The sequence below is a fragment of the Melanostigma gelatinosum genome (assembly GCF_949748355.1).
Source record: "Melanostigma gelatinosum genome assembly, chromosome: 6".
In the NCBI taxonomy this organism is placed as follows: Eukaryota; Metazoa; Chordata; class Actinopteri; order Perciformes; family Zoarcidae; genus Melanostigma; species Melanostigma gelatinosum.
This window is the reverse complement of record NC_136639.1, coordinates 12,524,853-12,548,807: the sequence shown is the minus strand read 5'-3', so window position 1 is coordinate 12,548,807 and position 23,955 is coordinate 12,524,853. Positions and strand designations below refer to the sequence as shown.

Sequence of the window (23,955 nt, the reverse complement as noted above, 5' to 3'; positions counted from 1 at the left end):
TTCCACGGCAACAAAAGAAGGAGGACGGTCAGGGCCACATTTCAAGAAAACTGGCAACCCCGTTTGTGGCGCGTCAGAGAGTGACGCAAAAAATGGACAGGATTATTAGAGTCTGGATCCTTTACTCCCTTTACAAAAATACTCGATGTTAATTACACTTTGAAAATAATGCCTGTGAATGATCGCGTTGCTGTTTTAATGCATGATTTAAATGCACTTTTCTACTTTACTGAAGTAATTGCTGATAATTGAGGTCATGTAAAAATAGACATTCTGTTAAATTTCATTTATAATCTCAGATCATAAATGGGCCTCAGGGGGCTTTACAATCTGTACTACATACAATATCCTCTGTCCTTGGACCCGAGAAGAAATGATTACTTCTAATAATAACAGCAGCAGTGGATACAATGATAATGACAATGAAATCATTAATAATAATAACAATAATGTCAAAATAACTATTAATAATTACTAATAAGAGTAATACATGACTAGAATCCAAACTATGTTTATGTGTGTCAAATCTTAAAATCAACCTGAGAAAAAAAAATCTTGAACAGCAGTAGTGACCTCTGTAGTGGGGCTATAGTGACATCTTTCAGTAAACAGCCCCTTCCTCCCATGCCCCTTATTTACGTCCAAAGGTCCCTGCAGACACACTGTTTAAAAGACGGAGCCCTTCATTCAAAGTGCAGTTGCCTACATCTTAATCTCTTCACACACTACAAGCCGGACACATTTAACTGCCACGATGGTGAGTTTAAAATAATTAAATTGTGAAATTGTTTGTTGCAGCTATTTTTGTGTTTGAAGAGATAAAGTAATGTAAATCATGGAGGGGAAGAGAGTTGTTAAATGTGAGGTTTGTTACTGAATAAAGTGTCTAAGAATGAGTTTTGACGATTATATGACATCGTCAAAATGGCAAGACTTTACAACATGATTCGTTTGTGTTTTAGAGATATTTATGATCATGGATGTATAAAGATACATTGTTTCACTAGCGTTGCTCTGTTTTTTCATGGGCAAGTTTATGGGCAAACACATGATACTTTTACATTTTGTTCACCAAGATCATTTTCACAAATGAACACCACTTTTATGATTTTTGAAGCGTGAATGCAATTGCCAGAAGTAAAAAGCTATCGGCTTTTGAACAAACTGCACCACCGACAAATGAGCACGAGTATAAACACAACGAGGCTGTCGAGAAGGGACTAGTCGTTTGATGACATTTATAGTCTCATTTAGCCACATATTAGCAACTGTTTTTTAAATGTAAAAGCTTAAAAATTCACGAGAGGGATATTTACTGATGTATTATTTTTATATCGTAGAACAAAAAAATGTAATTGCTTAAGCTTGTGTTAACCGCAGACCTTATTTCAGGCATCAAACAAAAAGCCTGAAGTGCAGATTTTAGTGTTCATTCCTGCACCACTCTATACATATCTGACTGGAATGTTGAGATCAAATGTTAAAACTGTGCTGTTTGTTTGCAATTTTTCCATGAAGAAATATTTGGCTCTGGCTTTGCTGCTAAGTGCTCTGGTGTCACTGTCAATAGCTGCATGCTACCACAAACTCGTGCCAGCAGGTAAAAGGAAAGAAAAACACCCACATACAGTATATTTGTGGTAAATACATATACACATATGTTTTGAAAGATATTTACCACTCTTTTCTTGCACCCATAGGCATGACCTATTGTCAGGACGATACGGATAAGACATGGCATGCAATAGGATCTACTTGGAGAAACAGTATATGTATGGACTGTACCTGCAGTGGGTGTTGCGATGGGTGAGTACACAGAGCTCAACATTTAAGGTATTAAAGGGGTACAAATTCAATCAAAACTAGACTTACATATTCTACTGTTTGCTGTGAATTTGCAGGTTTTCAACCCCGACGCGCTTCGCTGACAACTGTGTGTCAGTTTTTGACCCGCAGATTTGTCAATTCGTAGTGCACAGGAAAGACAACCCAAACATACTCTGTCCAATTCTTGGAGCAGTAGGGAAGTGATGGAGTGGTCTGAAGGTCTGAAGTACAGCATGCAGATGTGATCCCTCACTGGCTTCTCACCAGGAAACTTGTTTTGTGTGTTGAAACACACGACCAAGAAGGACGCACAGCTGCCAGAACTTGAAAATAAAATACTGCTGAAAATAAAATTTCAAATGAATAAATAAATCACACATTTCTACATTATTGACTGATTTTAAACAATGTAGGGTCCAGTGTTTTGCGCTTGACTCATACTCAAGACCCAAAGTCAAAATATCCAGGCCTTTGCTGCTTCGATTTTGTCCATTAAGTTTTAAGTTTGTCTCTTCTGATTCCCCCATCTTTATAAAATTTGGGAGCACCCCCTAACTTGATTAGAATCTGTCCTATATTTGTGTTTGCACACTAATTAAGCCAGAAATTACTGTTTATATAGAGAACTTAATTTAGCTTAATAGTCATGCTGTCGTTGTTACACAAGTCACAAACACAGCTTTGTGGGGAAAGTTTGAAAAAAATCGAGATGATGCAGATCAGACAGACTAAATGCATCGGTGTAAAAGTGTTCAACATCGAACACAAGCTAGAATGTCATCAAAAACAGTTTCATGGTGTCACACTGAAAAAAAAAGAAGTCAGCATGTAAATCTATGCAGCTCCACACTAGCGGCACTGTGAGGCAGTACTGAGGCACAGTGTGCTTGCTTTTGGCTTAATGCTCTGCCAGAATGGCAAGATTCTGATAATTAAAGGACAAACATGCTGATGTTTAGCAGTACAATGTTCACCATGCTCACCATAGTTCAGCATGCTAGCTCGCTAACATTTGCTAATTTGCATCCTCCATAAAAGCATTGGACACATTGAGAATTTGACCTGATAGCATGATGAAAAGTTAGGGGATCACCTACGTTTTTACAATTAAAGGTGTGGGGAACCTGTGTGTTTCCATTTACAGTTTGTTTAAAGATGTGCTGGTTAACAGCAGTGGAAGTCCAGAGCTAATAAGAGTTTAGCAGATGTTTCAAAATGTAGTAAAGTAAAGCAAACACGAAATGAACTTTGTTTCAAAAATAATGAGAAAGGAAAGTCAGACGGAGTATGAAATGTCACGAAAGGTCATGTGTCTGCCAGAATGTCGAGTGGCACCAAAATAATTTGACATTTTCAAAGTCATGTAAAAGCAGAAGAACTAACTTTCCTCAAACAAGTTTGTATTCAGCAAATACAGACAGTGACCTCTTCCAGTAAAATGATCACCTTTTCGCCTTATTTAATGCCAAAGGTCCCTGCAGACACACTGGCCAAATCCCAATTTGGCCACTGATAAAAAGACTGAGCCCTTCATTAAAAGCAGAGTAATGCAATCCATCACAACACCACATCAAGAGATGAGTCAACACCTCTTTGACACAGTTTCTCTAAAACATTGTGGGCTTCACAAAGGTAGTATTTAATGTATTGTAGGTTCACGGTATTCTGGTTCACCAAGTGTATATGTATCTAGTGGTTGAAAAGCAGCCACCAGGTGGCAGGACGAGCCAGCAGATTCTGATGTATTCAATGAATTTTCTTCATCCCATTCTTCCTCTACACAGAGAGCGGGGGAGAGCGAGGGAGAGAGAGAGGGAGAGAGACTTAAAAATGCAAAGAGAGTATTGCAGAGTCTCTCAGAGTTAGACATACAGGGTCTGAGGATCTCTCTGTTGCATGGTCTTGTCATTAACAAAAAGCAGCGAGCGTGGAAGGTTGTGGAGCTCTCCTCATCTTTGTGCATGCCGTGTCGGATTCAGTGATGAGAGGGTCCCAACAACAGTGAGACCCACAACACTCATGCTTTCTCTCTCCCCTCCACTTCAACCTCTATAAGATACACTCACTGCTCTCCTTTGGATTATTGTTTTTTTTATATGGGAACAATCATGTGGAAATAAGAATCTGCTCGGAGGATTAACTTTGCAGCTTTTTCTTGATGGACGTTCTGCAATTTTCTTCAGCTTGAATAATGACTTTGTGCTGGAGTAGAAGCTCCTGGTTTCCAGTGGTGTTTGGCGCTGCGCTGGTTGCTCTTACTGCTGCTGAATCGTCATCATGCTTCGGAGGCTTTGATCTCTACTTTGTTTTGGACAAGTGAGTTATCTAACACACATAACCTGAGTCACAAAAGAGGGGATGGATGAATAGGATGGCTTCTGTTAACAAGTGAACGCCATTCATGTTAAAGTATATGAGGAACATTAGTTGATATAGTGGGTTGAATAAGAGCAATTTCTTATTTTTTTAATCATAAAAAAATAAATATTCATCACCATTAGCTGAGCTTGACTTGAATTGAACACACCTCATGGAAGCATAATAATGCATAAAGTACATGTGCATTATTTTATTTTGTTTCTGTGCTTCTCCATCTGGTCTGCCAAAATGGTTTTCATGATGTCATCACCATTGCTGTTGTTGTTAAGACCTCTGGTGTCCTGTCATGCAGAAAAAAAATGTATGGATTGATTGATGATGCGTTGCTCTGACAGGCCTCGATCTGCAGTTTAGCTTGGCATGTATCTACAGATAGTAAGTGGTGTGTTAGATAGATGTTTCCCCCATTCATCAGTCAGTTGCAGGCTGCACAGACTGCAAGCACTGTGCTTGTTTTATGTTCATCCTCACTAACATAACATATACCACGTGGGCACTTTTTATCCAGCCTGGCTTGCCAGTAAGTGCATCATTATATCTCCTCATCTTCTTGGAGTTCCATCATAGTCTGTGTATCTCATGTACAGGATGTTTGGCCTCCCTGCAAAGTTGGTCTTGATTTAGAAATAGTTTCCATGTTTATCTCACCTATTTATGGGGATCTCTGTGTTTCCTTTCAGCCATGCATCATAAACACCTGATCAAAACTACCACACTGAGCGTTTAACATCTTGATGAGATCATGCTTCCTTTAATTTCGCAGCGTTTTTGCAGCTGAGCGGTATATACATGATGCATTTGTTGGTAAAACTTAAATTATTGAGCAATCTCATCAACGAAGCCAGTCAAGTGAAAACAGTAAATGTTTTCAAAGGGGGACCAATGTTGTAAATGAACAGTGTTCACCCGAGTATTCCTGACTGGGACTCGAAGAGAAAGCACTTAATTCAGTAGATAAATATGCACACAGCTCCACTGGCACTGACCGTTAACTTACCCAAGATGTTGCTTTTGGACCGTAACAGAGTGCTTTTGACCTTTGTATTTTGCAAACCTGGCTTCAAACGACTTATTTTTATTTCATTTCTTTTTTTGTACCACAAGCCAAAATGTTTGCTAACTAGGTCAACCAAAAATGTATCCTCCAACTGATTCTTTTTCTTATCTGGATGATGGGACTGGAGGATCGCAGTCTGCCATCTCCCTCTCTCTGTAGCTCTGCCTCCAGTTGTCCTACATTACATGTTAGTGTCGCTTCCAGGTCCTGCTGTGTCTCTGGGGGGAAATTAGTCAATCGAGTGCAATAGAGAGTAATTGATAGCATGAGCCATGTTTTAACAACACAGACTTACATTATATGTGTGACCTTACAGCGTGTATTGCCGGGCATCAATTCACTGCATTAGCTTTTCTTTTCTCTGTCTTTTCTCTCCATTCAGGATCTTAGCTTGCTCCGCTACCTTTTAGCACTGATGTCCTCTACCTGCTCTCACTGTGCTCTTGCAATGTCTGCCCTCGTCTCTTCTCTCCTCTTCGTCTCTGCACTGCTCTTTCTCCATCACATCTAGATGTTCCAATATTTTGGCCTGTTGGCTGGGCTGTTTGTGCGGAGACTTGTGTCATGGTAACAGTGGAAACATAGGTGTTTTGAGAAATGTTGCATGTGGGTGTGAGGTTATAAAAACACAGTTTAAATGAAAGACATTTTGTTAAGCATCAACACTGTAACATGCAAGCTCACGAGCTGTTATTTGTTTAACAGATACAACTGTACACTGATGTCTCCAGATAACTAAATTAGATGATAACAATACTGAGAAACTTCTCTCCACCTCATTCGTGGATCCCTTTATCTTTTGTTCCCAGCAGAGGACTTTGTAGCCGTTGCTATACAAGCCAATAAAAACATTGTCTAAAAATGTGAATAGCAGCAGGTCAGTTTGAAGTTCATTAGCAAAGAGGGAATAGAGTGCAAGATGATTGACATCCACACCGACCTGGTTGTGATCACAGAGCTGGTTGCATGAAGGCTTAATGAGGGTACTTTCATCTGACGCCAATAACACTGATGTAATTGCAGGTGCATTATAAAGATGTTAACAGTAATCTGAGGAGCACGACATCATTGCTACTCCTCAGAGGAAACCAGCAGTGCTGCCCAAAGCATTTAGTCATGCAGGCTCTTTCTATTCTCCTTTTCCCTTTAGAAGTCTACACCACAGATGGATTACCGACCTACCGGGCACAGGCCCAAGGGGTCAGGGGGTCAGGGGGTGATGACTGCAAAGAGATGCAAAATCACTACTTCAAAATCAAAACTACTACAAAGAGATGCAAAACTGCAAAGAGACGCAAAACAATTACAAAGAAACACAAAACGATTGTAAAGCAACACAAACGGACCACAGAGACACAAAACGACTGCAAAGACATACAATATGACAACAAGTCTTCTACATGGGGACACAAAAAGAATGACAAAGAGACACAGATGATCACAAGAAGATACTAAATTACTACAAAGAGATGGCAAAATGCCATAAAGAGATGCAAAAGTGCTACAAAGAGACAAAATGACCATAAGGAGACACAAGACGACGACAGAGACACCCATGTCTACACAGAGACACAAAATGCCTACAAAGAGACACAAAAACTCTTCAGAGGGATGAATCATTTTGCTCCTATGTAAGAGGCATGGCAGACTTTTTAAATGTCTGTGGGGCCCATTGTCTCATAATCCGTCCAGGGTCTACGGTTCATTTGATCACTCAAACAGTAGAACAAAAAAAGGGTCGAGCAACTTAAATGCCCAGCATTGGTTGAAAAAGACATCGTCACATACATTTCTCTTTTCTCTTCTCAGATCTGGGAGTGTGCAGAATCACTGGACAGAAATCTACAACTTCGTTGAACATCTAGCTCATAAATTCACAAGGTAAAAAAAACAATATAATTGTGTCAAGTGTGGGAAAACATAGAAATGATCCCTGATCTAGCCAAGTATATTTCTCTGTTCTCCTTCTTCCAGTCCACAGTTGCGGATGTCCTTCATTGTGTTCTCCACCGAGGGAAGGATCTTAATGAGCCTGACAGAAGACAGGTGGGTGCAGATCCCCTCAAAACCACTTTTAATCCTTTGCTGTTTTCATCATGCAGCTCAGAGGAACTATTGAAATGCCGGATTTGGACACAGGCAGCAGAGTTATGATCGCTCATAACTTTAAGACCAAGAAGATTCCAGACAGATACTTTCCTTCACTGTGATCTGTCTGTAGTGTCATCAGTCTGGACTACCGTACTTCATCATGTGGTTTTGGACACATTGTGGGCAGTATACAAGTCTCATCTTTTCACAGCACTGTCACAAAACATTTTCACTGTTTCGCTGCTTCCCTCTTATCGTCTCGTATTCTTCACAGGGCTAATTTCCTGTCGATGTGCATGTCTATCTCGAGCCAATACAAACCAACACTGTTTCAATTCATTCATTGGTTACACATTGCTGGTATATTTCCGCAAATGCTGCCCTTATGGAAACTATTATTCTGTTACCGTGCCTTGAAGTGTCTGGTTTAATTCAAAAGAATATGTTCACAAATGAATCTGACAAAAACTGACACATTTTCAATTAGATTAGATTATCAACAATGCTTCGTCCTCTTCTGTTTTATCTGCTCAGGGAACGCATTCGTAAAGGTCTGGAGGAGCTCTACAGGGTTCTTCCAGGGGGGGACACCTTCATGCATGAGGGCATCCTGAGGGTGAGAGGCCTCTGCATGTCCAACTCCAAACTGGCATCTTTATCTCTGAGCTGGCTCCAGCACAAACACCACACAGTGCAGAGAGTTGCATTGTGTTAGCTCGTGGAGGAGTTTCTTATGTACTGCATGCTGCCAGATAAATAGTCTCCTGTTTCAAACCAGCGTTTCTTTGTTCACAGGCCAGCGAGCAGATATACTATGGAAACACTGATGGTGTGTATGACTTTTCTTTACTTAGACAGGCTTAAACTGCTTTAAGTAAATTAGGATAAAACAGGACTTTTTGATGGTATGATGAATTAATAAGCAATCAATTGTCTATTTCAGTGGGTATTTATTTTATGATATAATATTATACTATGGTTATACTAAGTCAGCTGTTCCCAACCAGGAGGCCGCCCAAGAGGGTCGCAAGAGACATCTGAGGGGTTGTGAGATGATTATAAATACAAAGAACAATAAAAATGTTCTGCTGCATTGAGTGAAACGTTTTTGTCTTTCCATTAAAAAAAAGGATGGCTTCAGGCTTCCAAACTAATTAAATTGAACAACCTGCTCACAGCTCAAGGTTACTAACCTAATGAAGGATTTTGAGTGGAGTGTGTTCATTTATCAGTAAGAGGGATTTAACTGATAATAGATTTGGATGCTATCAGTAAAGCGATTAGATTTTGCATTCCTACAATATGGCAGTAATCTTAATACTTCTGCATGGTTATTTGCAACAGAGGATAAGATAAGGATGTGAAATTGCAGCAGGGGTGAACAAATAATTTCTGTCTGCAGGTTATCGCAGCGCCAGTGTTATCATAGCTCTGACGGATGGTGAGCTGCACGAGGATCTTTTCTACTACGCTGAGAGAGAGGTGAGCGAGATAACGAGAGATTAAATGGGTCTCACAAATCATAACCAGGTGTAACAGTGACTGAGAATGTGTTGGATCAGATCAAACACTGACACCCTATACAGCACCACTTTGATCTTCCTACTTTAGTCTGGCAAATGGGGTCAGAGCATGTCTGGCAGATTTATAGGTCAGAGCCCAGTCGTTCTCCTCACAGCTGCACACAGTTGTCTATCTAATGATTTATTGGCTCCTCATACCATTTATATACAACAGGTAAAGGTGTGTGAAGGCCTATGGATTAAATCAGCTTTGAGTGCCCTCAGACATGTTGACAGCAGGGATGGAGGGAGGTTTACGATTCCAGTAGCTGGAAATGATCCACTTGACGGTCATTCAGAGTCAGCCACAGGCATCAACACTTGTAAAGTATTTGGCTCATGTGTTCTGTTTGGCATTCAGGCGTCTGTGTGACATTTCTATCAATATATGACGTCTGAATAATATTATTCATCGGGAACACGGTGTTCCTCAACTTGTAGTGAAACCTCGACAAACACAAGCCTTGTTTTTTACTTTGTTTTGGATGATGTTATGCAATGCAGAGGTGTAATTAAACCCAGTTGCTGAGCTTCTTCCTGTTTTTGCTGTGAATCTGTGCACACTTGACAGGCCAACCGCTCCAGAAGTCTGGGTGCCTCTGTTTACTGTGTGGGGGTGAAGGACTTCAATGAGACACAGGTTGTTGTTCTTTTGTTTGTCTTAGTCTGTACCTTTATGTTTCATGATGTCTAAGCTTCAGCCAGTGAAATGGAACGAAAGAGTTCAAGCTTTTAATTTGAAAATATTGAAACCATTGTTTTTGAGTACTTAGAAGTGCTTTGCATTACTTTGATATCAGTAAAAACTATTTAATATAACTATAAAAACACAGCAAATGAGCCCTCAGGATGCAGGACTGCAGTAAATGTTTAGTTCTGATAAGGACATTGGACATACATCAAATGATTCACATATTTTATAGCCTAATGATCACAGTGTGAGTCAAGAAGATTTATTTCTTTTACATTTATTATGTAGAGTGAAAATTGTTTAATTTGCCCTCTAAAAAAAGGAAATTTGGTGATATTGTTGATTGTGTTCATATGAGCTACTCCTGTAATCAGTTCTGCTGTAAACTTAACAAATCACGTGTCTTGAACGACTAAGTGTGCAGTTGTCAGTCGCTTTTGATTGTAATGACTTGTCTCCTCTCCAGCTGGCAAATATAGCTGATAGTAAGGACCACGTTTTCCCAGTAAACGATGGATTTGAGGCCTTGCAAGGGGTCATCGACTCGGTGAGTACTTCAGGTCGGCCCACAAACTTGTTCTAACAGCACTTGCCAACTAGACGGTTGACACGTAAAGTTCGTCGTCCAAAGGAAATCATCTTGCTTTAATGTACTTCATAATCTCTCCATAATCTCACTTCGTCTTTAATCTATCAACACGTTGCTCAAAGAGCAAACAGGAAACAAGACAAAAACAGATTCAAAGCAGGATAAATTACTCCATCCATGGAGGGACATTCCTGTCTTTGTTCATGACGTCTGGCCAAACACGATCAAAGTGTGTGCTGCTTCTCTTAAGACCCACCTCACTGGTGTTGACTTCAATTTTTGTATTTGCTAGCTCTAGAAGCCAAAAGCAGTTTGACCCGTAGGGCTGTTGTTACTGGGAAACAAGGTTTGTTGAGCAGAGTTAAAGGCCAGGCAACTGTCATCTGGAGCAGATTAACAGCAAACTCAAAGCTGTTGCTGAGGATTGTCATGTGATCATGTGCGTGGCGGAGCAGAGGGTCATGAATCAGTGTTGTTCATCTCCAGGATTATACTTGGTATGATCCTGGAGAGCAGCGAGCACAAATACATTTTGCACAACAAAAACAAGAGGAGATGGAAACATCATGGCCAGAGACCCCAGCGACATAAGCTTAACTAATAGGCACATAAAAGTCACTGCTGTGACTGAGTAGATAGTCCAAAACAGATTGTCGTGGTGTTTAATGAGCAATATACAGCATTCAGAGCATTGTTACAGCAGCAAAGAACTGCTATGTAAACATATAGTATAGTTTACCTGAACAGCCAATGAAGTAACTCTCCCTCTGTGCGTGTTGTTATCCCAGCTACTTGCTTTGTTGACATACCCGGGACTGAGCTGTTGGCTCTGTCAGCACGTTTGCCATAGTTTGCCATGTTGAGAGCCGTTAAGAGGATATTGAAATCCTGCCAATCACGTGTCTTGCACCTTTATAAATGCTCCATTATCCTCATTTCCTCAGATCCTGAAGAAGTCCTGTATCGAGATCCTGGCGGCAGAGCCCTCTAGTATCTGTGCAGGAGGTAAGACAAGGAAGATGGACTTTGGTACAGCATTGGTACTGGAGTGTCTGATTGGAAATATCTTGAACTGATGAACTGTCATCTTGGGGTGTCATTTGTGTGTCTCCTCTCCTCGCTCAGAGTCCTTCCAAGTGGTGGTGAGAGGAAATGGATTCCTCCACGCTCGCAGCGTCGATAAGGTCCTGTGCAGCTTCCGCATCAACGACACCCTCACTAAGAGTGAGTGAAACATAGCTGAACAGTGTTGAAACAACAGTCTGATTCCCTACATGCACTTTTTCAACCCACATGAGTGTTTTAACTGGGAAAACGTGGAATAAATGTGAGTTTGCTGGGAAATTGTAAAATTCATCTAAATTACACTTAACTGAGCTTCTCAAAAGTCGAATACAAAGTCAATCGCACAGCTTGAATCCGCTGTGATCAAACAAACAGCCATGCTGGTGTTATTGTGTCTTTTTTGTTGTTATAAACACAATTTTACAGCTTGGAAAGAAACCAGAAACAGGAGATACAGGAGAACCACACACTATGTAGAAGGGGGAAAAGGCCTTATGGATACAGCCAGTTTCCCCATGCTCTTTTATTGGTGGTTTACTGTAATAAAACCACTTCCTACCAGGCATGCCACAGTAGCTGCAGAAGGTGCTGGTCTAATTGCAAAGTACCAGTAATGAAGTGCAGACAAAATGTCTGCTCCTCTCAGAGAGAAGTGGTGAACACATGTGTTTAACCTGATGGCGTGTCAGTGCATCTCAATGTCTTTAGTCAACTGGAGTTCATTGTCTTCCATATACTCAGATCTTGTCTGTCATTTTTAATATATCATGCTAGCCCACATGTAGTAGTTACTAGCTAACCAGAGGGACTATTTCTTTCTCTTAAATAATGATTATTTTGGTGACGCCATCAACATTCAGCACAAGCGTCTTGCTCTTTAAATCTCATTTTTTGTAAACACAGTAAAGTTGTGTCAGTATTAATGACACATTAACAATTCCTCTGAATCATAATTACTTCTGCACGACACAACATCCGACTTCTTTCCGACTGCAGCGGACATGGAAACAATTTGAGTGAAATCATCTCCTTATGTCAATCCCATTGTGCTTGTGCAATCCTCCTCCAGATTCATTCACTTCTCTAGATTGTTCATACGCAATCCTCTGGAACTTGTTTTCTTCACATCAGGGGTAAACTTTAAATGTAAATAATTAGGCCTGGGTGAGCTTATCTGGAGTCCGTCCCAGTGAATAATCTCTCAGATATTGTACATCTGCCACCATCTTAAACAGTAATTCCAATTAGCCTCATGGTTAAGGTTGATGTCTATAGGCACTTGTCTTGTCTGCACCTCATCGTAAAATATGACCTCTCTGTTGACTTGGGGAGTAAACGGTCCAATAAAACATCATGAAATGGGCTCTGGGAGCCTCTTTATCCTCAATTGATTTATGCAGAGAAAATCTGCAGACTCAGGCCCCCTCAGCTTTTTACTGGACTTTGTTATAATGTGTCCTTTAGAAGGCTCTCGGGCCTTTTCGTCATTGAACATAGTGTATGGCCATTCTGAGTACAATGTGGGCGCAGAGATGAATCTTTGAATGGGATCATATCTGGCCCAGTTTGTGAGCCGTTTTTTGGCAGCGTTGATCGCCCCCCTCCCCTCCCCTCCCCTCCCTCCCCCTCCTGCATGGTGTTTCTAGAGAAGAGCAGTCGTGACCCGGCTGCTTGTGTTGATTTCCGCAGTTCTGGGGTATGCTCTCTGCCTGCCAGGATAAACAGACAGGCTTGGGTGATGATGTTTGTTGGAGCAGCTTTCCCAAAAGCCAGCTGGACAAGGAGATGATTTAGATTTGCCTGAAAAACAAAAGCTGTTTTGGATGTTTCTGAGAGTCATGCAGATGTCTTCAAACAGTAGACAACAAAGCTTTTGTCTTGAAAAACACTCAAGTCAGTTTGTTTACCAAGTCACAGTGAAAGACGTGACATCATTTAACTTCTGTTAACATGAGCATACATATTGAATTACAATGAAGTCATGTGGCATTATCCAGTCAATAAACTAACACTGTAAGCGGGCTAAACAATGACATGATCTGAAGGGTGATTCAGGTCATGATTTATGGGTAAAACCGGTTCAGGATCTATATATGTGAATGAAAACTACCGACTGTTGAAACTGGAATGTTTGGCTGATTCTTCATTTTCATGACTCCTTTCCATCTTCTTCTCTAGTGGTTAAGCCTTTGATTGTTGAAGATACATATCTTCTCTGCCCTGCACCAGTACTTCAAGAGGAGGGGATGTAAGTCCTGTAATGTATTCAAATAAATGTGGGGTTTCATATGACACCATCTACTGTTTTTCTACGGCACGGCATAAATGACAGCCGAGACATTTTTCTTTTTCCTTTCCAGGGCAGCAAACCTTTATGTCAGTATGAATGAAGGTCTCAGCTTCATCTCCAGTTCAGTTACCATTTCCACTGTGGGCTGTGTAAGTACAATATAAAGTACCAGCATTTGGCTTTGAAACCTAATTCATTTGGGTAATGGCGCATTACAACTGTAAAAAAAAAAAAAACTGGCGGGCCTTCCAGTGCAGCTGGTGCCCTTTTAATATTTTTCACCCCTGCCCCTCAGACAGCCCAAGTCCGCCACTGCTAACAACCAGACTGGACAACAAACTCGTAAACCCAAAGCAAAACAGTATAATACAAATTTAGGATGATGAATAAATAAAGTTTTTCAGCATCAGCAGATTCCATTGAAGATAAAAACAAAAGCCGAGAGAAGTGGTTTCCATACTTGTAGTGCTCTACATTTTCAGAGTCTGTGTTGACGTGTCCGTCTCTGTCACAGTCTGATGGGACCATCCTGGCCATAGCTCTGCTCATCCTGATGCTGCTCCTGGTCTTGGCTCTCCTCTGGTGGTTCTGGCCTCTCTGCTGCACTGTGGTGAGCTTTCTTAAAACTTAAACTAGTGCAATAATAACATGCACACATGCTGCTTGACAGAGAGCTTCTGGTCTACTCTTTTCAAATTGCCGATGGCTTCAAACACTTTCAGAATGAAGTGATAGTGCTCGTGAACAATAAAACGGAGATGAATGTATTTTCCAGGTCTCTTTTGTCTGGCTAACAAAGGCTTCGCATTAACCTAAACAACATTCCCATGGTGAGAAGGTTAGAGGCTATGAGTCAATAAGGGCGTTTGAAATCTTACAACTAGATTTAGGCAACAGCCAGAAAGGTCAAGGCCACCGGGTGAACGTGTGTTTTAGTAATTATGCTGCTGTTTAAATAATGTTTTTATAGGTCACAGTAGGTGACCTCCGAGTCTCACCTCTTCATAGTTTTTCAGTATATTCACTGGCAGACCTAAATTTGAATTTCCAGCTAGTGGTGTGGAAAGAAAGACTCAAATAAACTGTTTTGGTTTGATATTCTGTTACTATGAGATTTTGAGAAGCAAGATAACTCACCATAAATAAAAAGTGTCATGAGAAGTATTTTTATGACAGACAAAAAACATGCCTGTGACATTATTTAGACAGTTGTCATCCTGCCAGCATCACAACATTTCAGTAAACTCTCCTTCAACCAGCCACTTGCTGTCAAAAACAGTATTTCTCCTTTCAAATGAAGAGTGTGTATATCGTGTCTCTTCAGAATCCAGTCCAATGTTTCCAGCTCTGGAAACAGGAAAGTTGAGAACTGCCAGAGAGCGATGTCAGCTTTAACAACATGGCTGTCCCTCCCTTTACTTTTTTTCTGTTCTAGTCCATTAAGTTACAAATTCAAGTCCGTGCAGCAAGTCTGTTTAGGAAAGCGATGAGAGGTTACCATGGGGAAACGTTTTGTGTTGCAGGATTTGGAGAAGCATTGAGGAAAATCACAAATAAGAATCAGAACCGCTTAATTTGCCAAGTGCAGTTAATGTAGAAGAAACTGTCTTAATTAAGGCCTATTGCACTTGTGAAAACACACACTGACAGCCCATATTGCGACAGGAAAAGATATGGAGGGGATAGTGCAAGGCATGAAACTAAAATAAGATCAAATAATACAATAATCATGAGAGCCTGTTACTCTTCCCTTCTCCCAATCAACAATCTCATGCCCAAAAATATGGACAGCAGATTTGTAGGTCAGTGCTTCGCTCTTGTTAAGTAGTAGAGACTTGGAGGAAAAAAAAAAAATCCTCAGTTGCATGTTGTTGTGTAACCATCCTGTTGCACATTGCAGTGACATGCAGACTGTATGAAAATCCATTTTGATACATGCGTTTGTGAAATTTGTGGTCTTCCGACAAAAAACAAAACCTTCCCTCCTTCTCCTCTCATGCATTTTTCCCCCCCTCCACAGATCATCCATGAACCCCCACCACCAGCTCTGGAGGAGAGTTCGGTATGAGCTGCACCGTCTCCACTCAATCTGTTTCTTATGACTCCAAAGAAAAGCAATCTTTTTTAGATTGAGACCGCTGCCAGTGTTCGGTTGTGTGTCTTAAACCTCAATGACAATGCGACGCCATTCACTCCCTTCTTGGTATAAAACTCTGATTTCACTCATTTAGTAATTAATCCAATGTGAGTTAACGCCCTCTTCAAATAACAGTGAAATCCTGACCACATCCCTTCCTCTGGAGCTTTTTGGACCTTCATGGAATATTTAGTGAAATTAAACTGACAGATGACATCATTTCACATGAATTTGATCAACAAATTATTGTTAATAAAATACATTTTAACTGCCCAAGAAATAACAGCAACCTACAATGCGACTGTGGGACACGTCAGGCTGCATTTATTTGCACCAATTAAGCTGAAAATTACGTTTAACATGACAATCATGGCTTCACATACAACTTTTAGCCTTCATTATGGCGGTGGGCTTTGTAATTCCTTTGATCTGACAACGAGTACAGAGGGGACAAAAATAAGGGCTGCTTTTGGAGAGATTTTAATGGTGACCAGTGAGAGGGCATTTGTACCAGGCAGCGGTGTGCACATTCATGTAAAAACAGTAAAAGATTAGCTTGTTAAATGGTTTATTAATACATTACACAAAAAAACCTACTTCCTGTCACTCTCCCATAGGATGATGAAGACTTTGAAGGCCCTAAGAAGAAATGGCCGACTGTAGACGCCTCCTACTACGGAGGAAGAGGAGTTGGAGGAATCAAAAGGATGGAGGTTAGATCCATAAACCATCTGTTGTGTTAACGAACACAGATAAGGGACTTAAAAGAAATCTGATGAGATGTTACAAGTTTACACATTGGAGTTGTTAAAAATGAATTTTGATTGATTTATGACGACCCCACTTTCAGACACTAGTACTTTCAATCAAATTCACTTTAATTACACATCTCACTGATGTACTTCAAGTCAGACAGATTCACAATTATACACTGCTGACCGTCTGCAGTGTGTGTGTGGCACCGTCGTACATCTCTGACTCTCCATACTCTGTCATCAGGTCCGCTGGGGTGAGAAAGGCTCCACCGAAGAAGGAGCAAAGCTGGAAAAGGCCAAAAATGCCAAAGTGAAGATGCCTGAACAGGACTATGTGGAGGCCCCCACACGCATTCTCAACAACGGCATGCACAAACCCTCACGGCCACGCAAGTGGTACTCACCCATCAAGGTAAAGTACCAGCCGGGAGGAAAACTGTCTGGTCTGCAGATGCTCTTTCAAGTCAACAACTAAAACTGGCAAACATATAGAAACAATTAGTTTCAACTGCTAAACATTAAAAATAATTGTAAAGGATTTGTAAGATATTTGTTTGAAGAAGTGTATGAATATAGCTCAGCTTACATTCAATTATTAAAGTATTCATGGTTTTGGAGCTCTCTGGGATAAATGTTTTGTATGCATGTGAACTGCAAGTACAACATCTTTTAAAAATGACCTCATGTTAATCTGGCTGAGGATGTGTAAGTAATAGCATTATTAAAATGCCGTAGTGAAAGTAGCATGAGATGTGTTAAGGTAATAATGCTTAGGTGACTACTGGTACACAGTCCCTTCCTCCAAAGCCAGCATGGGGTTAAAGGAGTCGCTCCGAAGCATGCAGTCAGCGGGGGATTGCTAATAGAAACCAGACTTCTGTTGGACTGACCTCCAGGGAGCAGAGCTGCACAGCCAGCAGTTTTGTGAGGAAAAACAGCTGCAAATTCTGCCCTTATCCTCAAAGTATTTGCTGAGTTTAAAAGCTATGAAGAGTCAGTTAACTGAAAACATTTCAGTTTGTCACTGTGAAGTGGCTGGAGGAGTCGGATAATACTCGAGCTCGAGATCTGTGCTTATGAGTGGCCAGGAGAAAAAACGAAAGAGTCAATAACAGAAACTTGATTTTAAGAATAAAGGTCATTTTGAGACGAATTAAATGGTTTAACAGTTTGATTTCCTCTCTGTTTCCATAGAGCAAACTGGATGCATTGTGGGTACTTTTAAGAAAAGGCTACGACCGTGTGTCTGTAATGAGACCTCATCCAGGTGACAAGGTAAGGATTACTTAAAAGCCCCACAGGCATGAAACCATTCATCAGCCTAAACTTCACTGCCTGATGTAAGGTTTTGGCTACGCATTAGCATTTGGCAAAGGAGGCCATTCTTTTGTGTCTGAAAATGTTGAAAAAATGCACCAGCTGTGAACAATGAAGTGTGCACAGCAGAGAGGCTCATGGGAAAACTTGTGTTGCGTTGGGATTTAGACTGCAGCGTCTGGCCACAGTGCACAGTGAATTGTAAAGACGTCTGAGGAAGCCATTATTAAAAAAAAAGCAAATGTAATTCCTCAGCTGTAACGGGAGGGGGGGGGGGGTTGTGGTTAACAGCGTGATGACCTCTGCAGTTGGCAGCTGACATGTAGTCTGAGACTGTGGGATCTACAAGTGTTGACAAAATGAGTGTGAGGGAAGTCTGTCTGTTATAATCCCTCCCCGCAATAGATTATGGAATGCTTCACTTTTCATTGAGTAAGAAATGTTGATCAAAGAGCAATTATTACCCTCAAAGTTGATGATGAAGAAAAGATCTTCAGAAACGTTTACATTCACTCCACCGCAGCAGAGGAGCCAGACGTTGTAAACATTGGGGGCTTCACCATATTTGGAAAAAACTGACATTGTGCTATTTTCCTTTTCTGCGACTTGAACAACAGAAGAACAGAACATTTACTGAATTAAATTTGATTTTTTTTGTTTTAGGGAATAGCATGGTGGTGATAGTAGTTGTAGCATAAAACAGCCCCCCAAGACAATGTTAGGGCAGACATGAATATAAATATTTCCCCTTTAATAGAGCTTTTGCTCCATGTAAATTACACGAAGTTGAAGCTATTTCTAAAACCGAAACGATTTGAGGCTTTTGACAAACATTTTCGGCTGGAGCCCCAGATTTATATTATTTGAAACCTGAAACTAGAAGATACCAACTTCAGTATGTCACACTGACAGTGTAGAATAGTGTATTAAATTATGCAATAAATGTTGTTGAATATTTCCATCTGATATGTTGGTGTAGCTATTAAAATAGGAATATTTCACTCAATGCAAGCATCATCTACTTACAAAATATTTTGTGATAACAAGCTCACAGAATGCCATACAATAGTATGTGTTTTTAAGAAGTACGGCTTTTTAAGGCTTAATTTTAAACCATTTTATGGACCAGCTAACGACTCATCTGACTGATAGAAAATTAGCAACAGTGCTAAAACACGTACACACCTACAAGCAAGTAGAGCAGTTCAGTGTCCTGATTTCTTTCTGCACGTTAAAGGACAGGGGTGTGTTTCCATGCTCATTTTAGGAATCATGTTCCCTATTCATTTTATGATCTAATCCACTGTAAGACAGCATGGCATGCTTTGGCACATGGCAGTCAAGTTTATATAATGTGTAATGAACTGGCTACAACAAGCAGAAATTGTGGTTCTGGTTTGGTGACATTATTACAAGAAATAATTGGCTATGACTTAAGCTTTGGCCTCTTTTCAGAGTGATCTAATGAACCCTTGTCTATTTGCCAATCAGTCAGCAAGGCCAGCTTCCAGGTAACATGCAGTGCAGTGGGAGGAAGTGCACTGGCAGTCTAGCACTAAGCTCAGTTTAAGCAGAGGAGCACAGGAAGCTACACCTGGGGCCTAAAGCAAACTGATCAGCTGGTGAACCAATCTTGCACTCTCAGTCAAACAACAGAATAACATTCAGAGGGTCACATCCTTTGCTCCCCCCCCACCCCCAAGAACAGTAAGTGCAGCTTACACACCACCCTCTGTAATAGAAGTGTACGAGTGAGTCCTCCACACTATAAAGCTCTTCATTAGTGCACTGGGAAAAACAGCTCGGCTCTAGAACCCTTGATGATTTGCAGTAAACACGCGTGTTGTGGTTGTCTCTTGTCAAAGCCTTGTTTTTATGACTTCCCCTGAATGAATGCAGTGGTGGGATGGAGGAGGCCTGTGGATCCTACTGCCTCCTTGAGAGAAACCCAAGTCAGGGTGTCGTAACGTGTCATTTATTTATGACCTGGGGATTTTTGTAATGAGTAAAGGAATCATACAGGGCACAACACATCGGGATAAAAACTCAACATCACTCTTTAAACACTATGTCACAGATGTGTTTTCTATTGGCTGATTTTTAGGTCGGCTGCAACTATGATTCAGTGCAGGAGTGCAAGAGAGACGTCATAGGAATACTTCACCGTTAAAATGACCATTTGTGGATCAATTACTCACCACGTGTTGCCTTGAATTCTTGAAAACAATCGGTCGTAAACAAGAGTAAATCCTGGATGCATTGAATTAAATTCAGGGCGGTGTAATGCTTCTTATATACAGTTCATCGTCAAAGCTGTATCAAAACATTGGTTTACAAACTCGTGCAGTATCAATCCCGTTTATCTTGTCGTATGCTAAACACATTTGCATTCTTGCCCAAATTCTTGCCCTTTTTAATACACTTCCGCCACTACCGTTTCATGGTTGCGCATCCGCTAGAACCCAAGGTAATTTTAAGGGTGATGTATTATTTTGAAATCCATGATATTCACTGCACTAAAACTGCACTTTGTATGACTAAATACAAAAATATAGTTTTTTTCCCATCCTTGCTGTATGTAAGTAAGTAAGTAACATTCTCTCTGTTTTTGTCTCAGAGGTAACTTCGCCCCGCTTGTCATCAGTCCACCGCAACTCCCCGATCCCCTCAGTGCAGCTGCTCTCAGGGTGGAGCTTGTTTCTGAAATATGATCGTCTCTCTTGCATGACCTCACTTTGGTTTGGACAAGGGAGGTGTGGTGGCAGGTTATTTTGTCCGGCTGAGTAGAGCATACAAATAATTAACTTGTGATTGAAAATTACAGCATTTATAGGTTTGTTGATATTAAAACGCAGTCACGTAGGTGTGTGTAGACAATAGGAATGGCAAGGTTCTTTATCTATATGCTCTAACATCAGGTCTGTTTTGAAATTTCAGGGCAGATGCATGAACTTCACCCGCATAAAGTCTCCCTCTCCTCATTACCCACACTACAACCATCACTCATCTCCCATCTACAACCCTCCCAGCAGGACTCCACCTCCACCGCAGGGCACCCTCCCCCCTCCCCCAAGCAGCCCTCCATCATCTCCAACGTTCTCCTCCCCCACCCTTCCACTACTGCCTCCACCACCTCCTTCCACCGCCACCACTCCTCCCATTTCACCTCCCCCTTACACGCCACCTCCCACCCGGGCTCTTCCTCCGACCACCCTGCAGATACCTGACCCTCCGGTGCTCCCTCCCACCCCTCCACCCTCTGCCTCCCCGACTGGTTCCCTGCCTCCTCTTCCACAGGGACCTCCTGCGGGGCGAGCCCCTCCACCTGCCCGCCCACCACCTCGCCCTGGCCTGTAGAGCTCCGGGAGCAGACGGGAGAGAGTTTAACAGAATTTAAAAGGCAACCCAGAGTCCCACCAACGATCAGCACATGACCATCCTTGATTGTGCCTGCGAGGACCTGCGAGTGCCTTGTGCCACACTCAGTGGGCTGTGGTCTTTCTGCCTTGTGAAGTGGACCAGTGAGGACTTGTTTTCAGCTATTTGTCTACTGTGACTTTTGTACACATTTAGCCCAACAGTGCAATTGCTCGGATGCTTGAATTACACCAACATTCCCTACAAATGAGATCATGCAGGCCGGCTCTAAATTATTTTCCTCCTTGGTCCTCAGAGCTGCGTCAGGCCCTGTGGTCACTTCCACGCGTACGCAAGATTAGACGAATCCTGAACGGCTTGAACTCATGCCTCTTCTCAAGGAGCACAGTCACGTTCAAAATGATCGAGACACTAAAATATGTGCCTGTGTTACATTTCCAGAAAAGAGATAAAAGACTCATGTTGCAAATGTTCCACAAACAGCTTCAGGATGATTTAGAAGAATCTGAAAATCCCAGTTTTTGTATTCTTGAATGTTGGGCAATTGCATGCAAGTGTTTGACTTTTTGTAACATTTCTACCTTGTTTTATACAACATAAATGCATTTTGTACTTACCACATTTTCCATTTTTGAGGTTAAAAAACAACAGTAATTGCTGATGAACACATATACACTAAGCGTATTGAAACAGCTATGCAACATATGTGAACTTGTTCTTGCAACTTTTGTCTTGAGTGCCATATTAACCGGCTTCATGTGAGTCACAGCTGGCCTAATCTTTGTGCACATCAGAGTAGACAATGTTTTTTTATGCCCTATTACTATAACTGACCTGACCAAGATGACCGAAATCACGGCATACGCTATGTCTGTCAATATGTGTACGGAATTATGTCAGTCAGGGAAAAGCTTTGCACATCGTCTTGCTCATCCACCCACGGCCTCTAGCAAAAGGGTGTTATGTAAATCATCATTTTGATATAACCATGTGTGTTCAGATATCTGGGAGTGTGTGTCAAAAAGAAAGAGACTATTCGTGACAGCCTGTTTAATCAACTTAAACTAAATGATCTGGCTTTTTTTGCACAAGGTGCCTCCAGTTTCTCAAAGTATGGGAGGTAACAAAAGCATGCTGTTTCATGGGTCATTGTACAGTTCAGTATATGGAATTTAAGGTTAATATGAAGCGGTTCCTTGACGGTGATCAGAGGAGTCTCAGCAGAATGCAGTGCAGATTGCAAGCTCGTCTTTCACTCTGAGAGTCTTATGTAAATGTCATGACAAAACTGAAAAGACCGTATGATGTAACTTTCCACCAATACAGTACAGCATGTACACACCTTTGTTGGTTTCATTCAAAATGAAAGTAAACAATCAAAGTGTATTGAATAGGAGTTTTTTTTAAATTTGTCTTCATGTATTGTTCTTCAAATACAATTACTGACCAGTAAACCAGCGTGATTTACTTCTCGACAATGTGATAACAGCCACTTTTCATCCTTCAGATAAGATATCACAATATTCTGTAACACTTATTACACTTTTAATTCTATTTTCTTTTATTTCACAATAAGTTAGACGGTTGAAATTGCCACTGGGATCACCAGGTTCACACACTGGTTATTTGTAAAGAGCACAGAGCACCTCCCTGTGATAGAAAAAAAGATAAAAGAATATGCAAAGCATGGCGAACTAATCCCAGATGTTCATATGTTGCATTATGTCACATGCACGAATGGAGTGAGCTATCTCGGAAAATATTAGACACCATCTAATCCTCAGGAAATGTGGACAGGCTGCAGGAAAGGTGTCCTGCTGCTAATCGTCTGTGACATAATTTGGGGACAGACAATGGACAAGTGACTTAACATTTAAGGTTGACAGCATGCAGGGACATTTCTTTTTTAACTCGGGCTGTTTTCAGTAAATGTTTCTTGTCGCACAAACTAAATGCAAGATGTCATCGAGTCTGTTGCAGGCTTTTGTTTGCACTCTATCTTAAGAATTACTGCACAGATGTCTAAAATATACTACACAAACATTACATCACAGATTATCACTATTGCACAGACATATGATAAAAATCCAACAACAGTCCTTGGTGTTCTGTTCTGTTTTTAGGAAGAATTTGGTTTCTGTTATACGTTAAAATCAGAGATAAATCCTAAACCTTAATTTGCAACTGACAGTTTGAACAGTTTTTTCTTCAGAATTTGGCTGCACCATACGTGACGCCAGCTTTGTGTTCAACCAACATTCACTAGTGTCTGGCCTACAGTCGGCCTGCGTGCTAGAATAGATTATAAAAAAAACAACACATGTATTCACTGATATCAGTCAGTAATCAAACTGAACTTCACGTACTTATCCATTTCTAAATATGCATCAAAAGGAGAGAGACATTATTGCAGTTTCAAGCTTTCACTTTAACTTTAAACCATCATCAGCAGCAGGCAGGATTTTTTTGTATTAAAAGTAAAACAAAAAAAAGTATGCAATTTGGAATGCAGCTAACATCTAATAAATACCAGGTGTGTCAGCTGATTGCTCAGACACCATAAAGCAGCTGTGGCGTGTCTGTACATGCAGGTGAAGGACTTGACTGCAGCACGTTACCTGAACTGCTACAGATGACGCTTACTCTCGATGCAAGACTGCCCACAAAACTCCTTGTGATTGGAGCATGGAGGCTGTATTGGCTCAGAGCTGTGGCTATCTTCAGCAGTTACTCCGTTGCTGCACTTGAAGCCATTGTTGTGGTTAGTCAGTGCAATGAAATCCTTCTGAGAATTGCACTTGGTTTCACCAAGAGTAT

At 41.0% G+C, this 23,955-nt stretch overlaps 1 protein-coding gene across 1 annotated transcript; it reads left to right on the top strand.

The window, feature by feature from the left end:
* Positions 1-3,772: 3,772 nt before the first annotated feature.
* Positions 3,773-22,586, top strand: antxr1a (ANTXR cell adhesion molecule 1a). The gene is made up of 18 exons (XM_079269956.1): positions 3,773-4,143; positions 7,073-7,144; positions 7,238-7,309; positions 7,889-7,970; positions 8,150-8,183; positions 8,757-8,836; positions 9,488-9,556; positions 10,074-10,154; positions 11,141-11,201; positions 11,322-11,420; positions 13,440-13,509; positions 13,622-13,700; positions 14,066-14,161; positions 15,572-15,613; positions 16,306-16,401; positions 16,688-16,855; positions 17,638-17,718; positions 20,698-22,586. The coding sequence occupies exons 1-18, from the start codon at positions 4,019-4,021 to the stop codon at positions 21,115-21,117; spliced, it is 1,827 nt and encodes a 608-aa protein (XP_079126082.1). The 5' UTR covers positions 3,773-4,018; the 3' UTR covers positions 21,118-22,586.
* Positions 22,587-23,955: the final 1,369 nt, after the last annotated feature.

Bases quoted from the DNA above. Each gene is read 5' to 3' on its own strand.
- antxr1a (XM_079269956.1), top strand. From the start codon at position 4,019: ATGACTTTGTGCTGGAGTAGAAGCTCCTGGTTTCCAGTGGTGTTTGGC. The intron at 10,155-11,140 runs GTGAGTACTTCA...TCATTTCCTCAG, and splicing joins TGCAAGGGGTCATCGACTCG to ATCCTGAAGAAGTCCTGTAT. The intron at 17,719-20,697 runs GTAAGGATTACT...TTGAAATTTCAG, and splicing joins GACCTCATCCAGGTGACAAG to GGCAGATGCATGAACTTCAC.